General features: G+C 36.6%; 1 protein-coding gene across 1 annotated transcript; it reads left to right on the top strand.

Moving 5' to 3' along the window:
- The first annotated feature begins 1,910 nt into the window (after positions 1-1,910).
- On the top strand, positions 1,911-9,444 carry LOC102975859 (C-type lectin domain family 1 member B). Its single transcript, XM_007114044.4, has 6 exons — positions 1,911-1,974; positions 2,596-2,694; positions 3,887-4,000; positions 4,163-4,314; positions 6,567-6,673; positions 8,541-9,444. The coding sequence occupies exons 1-6, from the start codon at positions 1,911-1,913 to the stop codon at positions 8,683-8,685; spliced, it is 681 nt and encodes a 226-aa protein (XP_007114106.1). The 3' UTR covers positions 8,686-9,444.
- Positions 9,445-9,746: the final 302 nt, after the last annotated feature.

Raw genomic sequence — 9,746 nt, forward strand, 5'->3', positions numbered from 1 at the left:
ATCATAGTACCCTGGAAGGAACTTGGAAACTGGGTAGATGGTGACACTTCTTGCAAAAAGCATGATCACAGAAAATTCCCAAGATTCCCTAAATTGCTTTCTGCATGTGTAATATTCCAATAAATGCCCATTTTACATATACTCATTCATTCATTCATTCACCAAATTTCTACTGGGTGGTAACTATGTCAGTCACTGTTTTAGAGCCATGAAATACATTCCTGTCAGTATACATGACAAAAATGTTATATATATATATATATATATATATATGTACACACACACACACACACACACACACACACACACACACACACACACATATATGCAATGGAAAAGAGTGAAACAAGAAAGAGGGACAAAAATGTGGCCTGGGGTGGGGTGGAGTGGAAAGTTGTTCTAAATACTAAGAGGCAAAGTTTAAGTACCTAAAGTCTAAGACTCCATGCTCCATAAGGACTAGTGCCGTGACTTTCTCCATGAATACTTGCTATTAATTTCAGTGTCTGACACATAATTAAAATAATGAGATATTTGCTTTAAAATAAAAGAGATAACTTATGTAACACTCAACCTCTACAATATTAAACAAAGGTTTTTATTCCAAATTCAAACTCATCAGGATATTTGGAATAAAGACTTCTTCAGCTATACTTTCCTAAGCCAAGAAAAGAGGGATTGATAAAATATGCAAGTAGAAATAAAATGTCAGTGATAGGCCTTATAGGGTGATTGAGAGATAGCTGGAAAAGCCTCTGGATTTCGGAAAAGAGAAAAGAAAATTTTGTTGTATCTATCGTTTTTTCCTGCAGTTCTCCGCTTGATTTTTGCTGAGTAACTCAGCTTGTATTTATGGGGTAGGTGAAGAGAGGAAGCAGAATTAAGACTAATGTTATCAGGGCCTCCTTTACCCTGACAGTCTCTGTACTTACCCAGCATATTTCTAACACCACAAAGTCACGCTTGATGGATACAAATAAAGGCAAATATATTTTTATGAAGCATAGATCCAGCCATAAGACACTCAGCTTATGGTTAAAGTTATCAAGGATCCAAAAGCCATTCCTGGAAATTTACTTTAAAGTGAAAACATTACTGAAAGGCAATATATCAAGACATTAACTTTGTATTATTTCTCTTTATTAGATTGTTTTCCTCTGATGCCCAAACCTAAGCTATATAAATCCTGCCTCATGTGGAGTTCTCAAATTTTTTAAAACTTTGATTTGCAGGGGCTAAAGAGTATAATATAATTTGAATATCTTTGACTCATTACTTAAAATGTCAGCTTGTTCAGTTTTTCATTTTAATGCAATCAAATAAATGGATGGATGAATTACTCTAAAAACAAAACTTTGACTTGCAAAACATGCAAGAATTTGGACGAATTCTAGGTCATAATTAGACCTTCTAACACAAGACCATGAAACATCTAATATAGCTCATCTTAGATCAAATTATATTAGACTCTTACACCACAATGAGATAGACTCTATATCTGTTGATGTTTTATCCATGAGTTTTCATCAGAAATAAGTTCACTTAAACAACATGATTTAGACTCTGCCAAGGTTACGATGAAGCATGAACTTCTGTTCTTTGAAAGGATATACACGATGGAATAGTCAGAATGGAAGTTAAGGAAACAGGAAACAAATGCCATATCTACTCGTTTACCACAAGTTATTATTTTTGTGTTTTGGTGTTCAAGGTCCATGTATATCTGAGCGGCTATTAAAGGGCTTCCTGGAAAGAAAGAAAAAACAAAAAATCATGTGCCCCAACTCATACGTCTCCACCTTACCAGAGAGAGGAGGATCACAGGCGGGTAGACATTGAAATCATAAGGGTGGACACTACATTCTGCAAAGTCAGTGAATGCTGAGTTCACTTTCATTCCAAGGGAAGCCATGCAGGATGAAGATGGATACGTCACCTTAAACATTAAAACTCAAAAACCAGCTCTCACTTCAGGTAAGAATGCCCAGAGGCAGCAATTTGGAAATTAACTGTTGAAATGGATCCACCCTAGTTTCCTTTTTTCTGCTAGTGATAGCATACATAGTTTTGTTTTATGTTCCTGAATGACCTTCTTTCCCTACATCATTTGAGTGGTATGTACATGGGCTACATAATGTTATTTAGAATATAAACAACAAATGATACAAGCAGGGCACGTTACATTAAGGCTTATAGATTTAAATGCTGGAGGGAATAGAAATCTAAGGGATAAGGGGAGAAAATGTTTGAAAACTCCACTTTCTAAGACGTCAGCAAGTGGGTGTGATTCCACAGTTGTGGCTTATAAACACCATTATTTAGAGGAGTGAGCACAAAATAAAACAAAGACAAACACAAACACACAAGACCTTAGCTGCTAGTTACATTTTGACTCAGAGAGAAGTCCAGTGGGAGTGGGGATGGAGTGGGTTGTGTTTACTGCTGGTGATTACCAAGGGAGCAAAGGCAAGATGGGCCAGAGAAGCTGTTTATATCACTTGGACAATCCTGAGAGGGCAGGGGATGGGGGTGAAGCTGTCCCGCCAAACTATGCCTTACTGCCTTCCCCCTAACATCTTTATTGTATGCCCACAGGTGACCCTGCTTCCTCCTCTTTGTGGCGCGTGATGGCTTTGATTCTGCTGATCTTGTGCATGGGGATAGCTGTTGGGCTGGTGGCTCTGGGGATTATGTGTAAGTATTGACTTATTGCCAATGACTTGACCTGAGGAAGGCAATACGTAAGTGTCCCGGTGTATGCCACGAAGCTTAATTGTCACTATCTGTTTGTCGCTACTGCAATTATCCTATACCTAGCTGCCAGGATATTCTCAATAAAGGAGAACTCTGAACTTTACCTTTCGATTAAAATTACCTTTTAGGTTTTTTAAATTAATTAAAAATTATTGTTTCAGAATTTTAAGCTGGTCTTTAAGATCCTCCTCGGTATATAGATCCACACTATCTTTTGAAACTTTCTTTTTTTCCTTCCTATTCTGTGCATCTTAAGATCCAGCCAACGTGGAGTTTTCTGTTTCACAAATAAATCCTATGTCCCCCTGCCTGAGATTTTGCTGATTCTGTCCCCTCTTCCTAAAATGTCCTCCTTCCCATTTTTTAAGATGAACGTATTTACTTCCACTGAGACAATTCATATCCCGCCTAATTGAAAAATATTTTTTCTTCCTATACATCTAAAAGCCCTCCAATGTCACATTATCATCTGTATAATTGTTGCTTGTTCACATATTTGTTTATTTTTTCATAAGATATTTTAGAACTTTGCATTCACTACTTCGATTTACCTGAATATCACAGTACTTCGAGCACAAGAAATCAATACTTTTTGTTGTTGTTGTTTTTTGCCGCGCCACAGGGCACGTAGGATCTTAGTTCCCCGACCAGGGATCGAACCCGTGCCCCCTGCAGTGGAAGCGCGGAGTCTTAACCAGTGGACAGCCAGGGAAGTCCTCAATATGTATTTTTTAAGTGAATGGCTATTCTGGCATTACACAGAAAACATAATAGCAGAGGTCATTCACCTCTGTGAAATGTGCTTAGAAATGTGTGTTCAAGGAAAGGTCAAAACAACCGCTTTGGGCATGCGATTTGATTATGGCATGTTCTAACTTGTGGTCATCTCCTTCAAATAGTTCACCTATTCTTTTGGAGAACTCTCAGTTGTCATTCTGCCTGGCACTTAATGTTTTCTTTACAACCCTTTTACCCTGATCCCTTTTCAGCACTCTTTTACTCATAATGTATCTAGTAAACACTTCATAGATTGATAACTCTACTGAACATAAAGTTCATTGAGAGGACTTTTTTTTTTTGCATCACTCCTTATTATCCTAATTCCAAATTATTATCTAATTTTTACATCCAGCTGTCACGCAGCAAAACTACCTACAAGCTGAGAATGAACATCTCTCAGGAACTCTGAAACAATTAGCGAGGAAGTTCTGCCAAGATTTAATACAGCAGTCAGGACAACAGGAAAGTAAGTATGATTTGGTAGTCTCTTCATCTCCCCTAACTCTGGAGTATTTTTGTGATGCTATCTGTCAGGAATCTTGAGATCTTCAGGAAACATTGAATATGAGGAAAAAGTAAGGCCATCCTTTCAGAATGAAAGGGATCCTATGCTTGGATTCTCCTTAAGGCCATAAATGCAGCCCATGTGACATACACTGGAGATATTATGGAGACAGTTGCTATGGATTCTTCAGGCACAACTTGACATGGAAAGACAGTAAGAAGTATTGTGCTGATGTAAACGCTACTCTTCTGAAGATCACCAGGGAGGACGTGCTGGTAAGAATATTTCTATGTCAAATATTTTGGAGTCATAAGGAGAGAAATCTCAAATGAAACTCCTGCTGCTTTTTTTTTTTTTTTTTTACATTTTTATGTCTTGCAGTTTGTGCTAATCTCAGAACCTCATCAAGCTCAGTAAAAATTACATTTGAGAGTAGAAAGTGCTGAAATAGAACTAATGAAACTTTGAGTTCTGGTCTTATCTCTGCAACAAGCGTTAAGATAATTTCTTGGCTTCCTTAACTCTGTTTATTAATTCAAAACAAGATCTGAAAGTATAAAGAAACTCAATATGATTGTAAAATATAAATATCAGTGTTATCCCAACATTACATGCCTTCTCAGTTTTTGCTAAATTGTTGACACTTGGAACGAACCATGAGGCAAACTCTAGCTTTTCATAGGCCCTCCCAGCCGTAGTTTGGGGCACAATCTTATTTGCACAACACACAGGATTTCAGTTGAAAATTTTTTATTAAACATGTCTCCTCTTCTATATTTCCCTTTTTGACGGCTTCTAACAAAAGCTCTCTTTTCAAGCAATGTACATTCACATCCACTACTGCACTCTCCCTATATTATTGAATGTAGCTTTTCTTTTTCATAAATCCTGGGAGCAAGCCAGCAACCTAGCCTTGGAGTCTCCCTTCTACCCAATAACAGTTTGTCAAAACATATATTTTTAAAAGGGCAGAAATGATTTATTGTACTCATCCTACAATTACTAATATAGTAATTATTCACATTTTTGCATATTAAAATAAATACAAATATAAATTGGAATAGAAGATCAGGATTTGGGCTCTATGCAGACAGAAATTCAATAGAATTCAAATATTCAGGCAAGCCGTTTTCTACAGAACTGCTATAGGTAATCAGCAAAATTGACTTGTACCTTACTGAGAGCTGAGGTAACCAGTAGTGGACCAGACATGAGGAGATCAGCCCAGCGATGTTCATGCTCTTTTGGGTGTCCTGTTATTTTAACTTGCTGTACCATATACTTTTTTTGTGGCTCAGACTCATAGCGAAGATATTCAGATAAATTAACTTCTTTCAAATCAGGTAAACTAAGAGAGGACCTGCTTTGAAATCTCAATTCTATTACAAAGAGATTAATTAGAGACTAAACAAGTCTTGAACCTTATTACTCTAGGCTGATATCAGGTTGGAGATGAGCAACTAAAAGAGGAAGTAATGTAATTTTTGAGAAATAAAAAATAGTTAAATTTCAGGTAGACTGTATCTGTCAGGTCCTATAGTGAAGTATACAATATGGATGTACTTTAAAGAAAAAAACAACAACAACATAAATTAACAGAAAGGTGACAGGTAGCTCAAGCTTTAAGAAATAAGTGACTCTCACAAAATATCTTTTATGGAATGCCATTTTGTGTCTCACATGTCTGCCAAGATGCTCAAGTCATTTTTTTAATTTGCCAAGAATGTGTCCTCCCCTGTTTTTTCTGGGAGGTAAGCGAGTACGTGAACATTTGACCTCTTTTTAATTCTGTTACGCATAGATCGATTGACTGGCTGATTTATTCATCCATTAATTCAACAAATATGTGCTGGAACTATTCTAGGCCCTGAACCTATGCGTTAATAAAACCTACAAAAATTCCTAAATTCATGGAACTTTATTCCAGTTGGAGCAATAGGCAAAGAACAAAATAAACAAGTCTAGTATATAGTATAGTAAATAGTGATCATTTCAAAGTAGAAAAGCGTAGATGCACGTCATTTGTAAAGCCCTTTGAGAAAGACAATGTATAACTCTCTTTACCCAGTCAACTAAAATAAATGAATATTCCTGTATGCAAGATTTTGTAGGCAAGCTAAGCAATGAAACCAAAGCGAGTAGAGCTTAATTCTAGGGAATATAAAGTTTCATCAACAATGTATTTCTTTTCATTTTCCTTCTCTAGTTGTTTACCACTTACTTCATTTAAGAGCCATATTTGATACTTTATTCGGGATTCTAACCTTCAATTGATGGAAGACAAACACATAGGAATATTAGAACATTATCTATCTTGCTTACAGTTTTCCCTGTATCCTGCAAGTATTTTTATGCAAAAACAAGTGAACTTGGTACAATTCTAAATATCAAATATAATTAATTAGTATTAATAGAGATGTATAATCTACTTTTTATGTCCAGCATCTTATCATGAAGCTTTGCCTTTATGCCGTTACAAGAACTGTAGAAACACTCTGACCATTATATTTACTTGTGTTTGCAATAGCAATACATCGGTAGCAGGACGGGATTAATTCGTTGGGTTGGATTGTCCCGCCAGAAATCCAGTGACGTCTGGATGTGGGAAGACGGCTCAGTTCCCTCCAAAAATTTGTAAGTTATTGGATGCTCAGAATATAAGGCACAACTAGGAATTTTGAGTCCTGAGGTCTTCTACCCTCTTGAGTACAGGTTACTTAAAAGTTGGGAGGTGGCTCTGTGTTTTACTGTGTGTTACATAAGCATTGGCTGAGTCATTTACACCATAATCCTAACAAGAGAGCACTTGTAGTAAGATTCTACTTTCCTACTCTCCCATTCCTCTGCTTTTTATCTAAGTCGCAATCCACCTCTACTCCTGATACTTTTTTCCCATTCATTTCTACCCTTAACTTCACCATTGGAACATTTTATGTATGTGGTTTTGTTTTGTTTTGTTTTGTTAGCTTGATCTGATTCTCTTCACATATTTTCAGAACAAAATTATCATCCTCATTATTTTAGGGTTAAAAGTTATTACTTTGAGGCTTCTCTTGACTTTTCAGTATCATTTTACCTCGTCTTTTACCTTAGGGGTATCCAAGAATCAGGCACATTATCAGTCACGAGGTGATTCTAATGTTCATGTCAAAAGGGAGCCCCAGACCTCAGCTAGAAAGAACCAGACCAGAATCGGCCCCATTTTGAGTTCGTGCCATTTGTCTGTAGCCTTCTACAGACAATCCAGGCAAAGGGACCAAGTACATTGGGTTACTTAATACGGTTTTCCAATCTCTAATCACCTTTTGTTAATCTTGTGCAATGTCTCTCCAGTTAAAATTTAAACTTATAACCAAAAACCTATACAATCTGATCATTACTTAAAGTTTTAATTAATTTATTCAACAGATATTTATTAAGCATTTACTATGGGTAGGAGCCAAGAATATTATGAGTACAAGCAAGCTTCTTCATAGACCTGGGTTTTATTCTTATCATTTGTTGCCTCATTCACAACAGTGCAGGCAGGCTGGTGATCCCTCTGTTCTTTCAATGAATCAAACATGTTTAGAGGTCTTAGGGCTTTTTGCACTTGCTCTTCCCTTCTAGAAAGCTCTGCCTCCAGAACTCCATGAAGGACTCCCCCTTGTCACTCAAGTCTGTTTAATCATCACTTCCTCAATGAGACCAGCTTTAATTACCCAAACTAAACTAGCCTCCCTCCACCGTATGCACCTGAGTCTATCATATCACACTGTCTGTTTCATCATGACTCTTACCACTCTTTGAAATTTTCTATTTATTTGTTGACTTCTTACCAACCTTCTCTCATTATAATGTAAGTTCCCCAGTAGAAAGGACCTTGTCTTTGTTTACCACTCTATCATCAGCACATAAAACAACTTTGGCTGGTAGTAGATATCCCATAGATATTTACAAATGAATGAATAAATATACATTCTTTGTCCTCTTGTCATAGCACTGTAGCAGGAAATATAACAAGCAATTACAATACAGTGTTGTATCCAGCTGCCCTATAACATAAATCCTCATTTCAAAAATTTTTAATCAACTTATTTTTCCTTGAGCTCATTTCCAACCTGTGCAGCTACTTGCCCTACAGGGCTCCTCTCTGTTTATCTAAATCCTACCCTTCCTTCAAGGCAGAACTAAAGTATGATCTTCCATGAAAAGATGAAAAGGTAAAGCTTTCTCATTATTTCAGATACCCATCCATCTTTTCCTCTGGACTCCTATTGCACCTACTGTTCACTTCTGCTTAATCTTATGCCATATTAAATTGCTACTGAGCTATTCCAATGTACATACTTTATACTCCCAAGCAGACTGGAAGTTTCTCAATGATCTGAATGTTGCTTTTTAGTTTTTTGCCTTGTACTTCTTATCTCCACTTTATGCAACAAAATACTATACACAGAGTTTGATTGTTGATTATTTATTTAGCTTTCAAAGGAACTCATTCTACCTTTTCCATTCACAGGTTCAAGCTTTCTGGAACCGCAACAGAAAATATGAATTGTGCTTATTTTCATAATGGGAAAATTCACCCTACCTTCTGTGAGAACAAACATTATTTAATGTGTGAAAGGAAGGCAGGCATGGCAAAGGTGGACCAACTACTTTAATGCAAAGACATGCACAGCATGTCACAGACAAGTGCTTGATGGTACAATAAGAGATCTGGAGGAGGGAATCACTAGCCATAGAATTGCTTCTTCTTCCCTTTATTCCCCTTAGAGTCATCTTTACATTATCTTTCCTACCAACACCACTTAGTTCCTTCTTTATATAACCTTTTATACTGAGGAATAACTTAGTGCCTTCTTTATACATCCAGAAACCAGTCTATGAGCTGATTGTTTGTTTCCCAATGGTTCTGCTTCCATTAATTTTCATTCTTCTTGTCTTCCATTCCTAATTATCTCAGCATGCTATGATTCACTGCATCTTCAGACATAAACGTATACATTTTACATTGAAACAAGAAAGGTTAGCGCTTAAATGCCTTAAGCTGTGCAAAATATCTAAGTCTGAGACTATGCAAAATATCTAAGTTTGAAAGACAGCATAAGGTAGTGGAAAGTATACTAAACTTGGAGTCAGTAGAATAATTTAGATGGCATGATCTCTCAAGTACAACCATGGCTCAATCATGTTGCCTCTTAACTTCCATTTCCTAATATTTAAAATAGGATAACACCTGCCTTATATACCTCACAGTTCCACAACCTAAAATAAAACTTCAAAGTATTAATTATATCAGAAACTCCATGAAAGCAAACCCCATGACTTTGTTATTTTCTATTCTGTGCCAGCAAGCACAGCTCCTGGGTCACAGGAAACAGAAAAATATTGGCTTCTCTTTGTGTGAGATAGTTCATTAGAAAGCACAGCAATCAGTAAAACACTATACAGATATAATTTCTATTCCAAGTCCCCCTATGGTCAGACTCAAGAGCAGTAATTCTCTGTCCAAGAGAAGGAAAATAAAGTTTGCAAGAAAACTGACGGGGTTTGAAAATGAGTAAATGCTTTTTAACAAGTTGCACAGGCTAGTTGAACAGCAAGCAAAAATGCTTTATATAGTTCTTTTCCTGACAGCTCTATGTTTGGCTTTTGCTGAGTAACTCATGCAGTATTTATAGATATGTGGAGAGGCACCCTTTAACAGGATAATAGGCAAAAA

This window comes from Physeter macrocephalus, chromosome 6, assembly GCF_002837175.3.
Source record: "Physeter macrocephalus isolate SW-GA chromosome 6, ASM283717v5, whole genome shotgun sequence".
In the NCBI taxonomy this organism is placed as follows: Eukaryota; Metazoa; Chordata; class Mammalia; order Artiodactyla; family Physeteridae; genus Physeter; species Physeter macrocephalus.

What these genes read in the sequence shown, in the direction of transcription:
- LOC102975859 (XM_007114044.4), top strand. Translation starts at nt 1,911, where the DNA reads ATGCAGGATGAAGATGGATACGTCACCTTAAACATTAAAACTCAAAAA. An exon ending in GGTGGCTCTGGGGATTATGT is followed by an intron (nt 2,695 to 3,886) that starts GTAAGTATTGAC and finishes TTTTACATCCAG; the next exon opens with CTGTCACGCAGCAAAACTAC. An exon ending in GCAGTCAGGACAACAGGAAA is followed by an intron (nt 4,001 to 4,162) that starts GTAAGTATGATT and finishes ATTCTCCTTAAG; the next exon opens with GCCATAAATGCAGCCCATGT.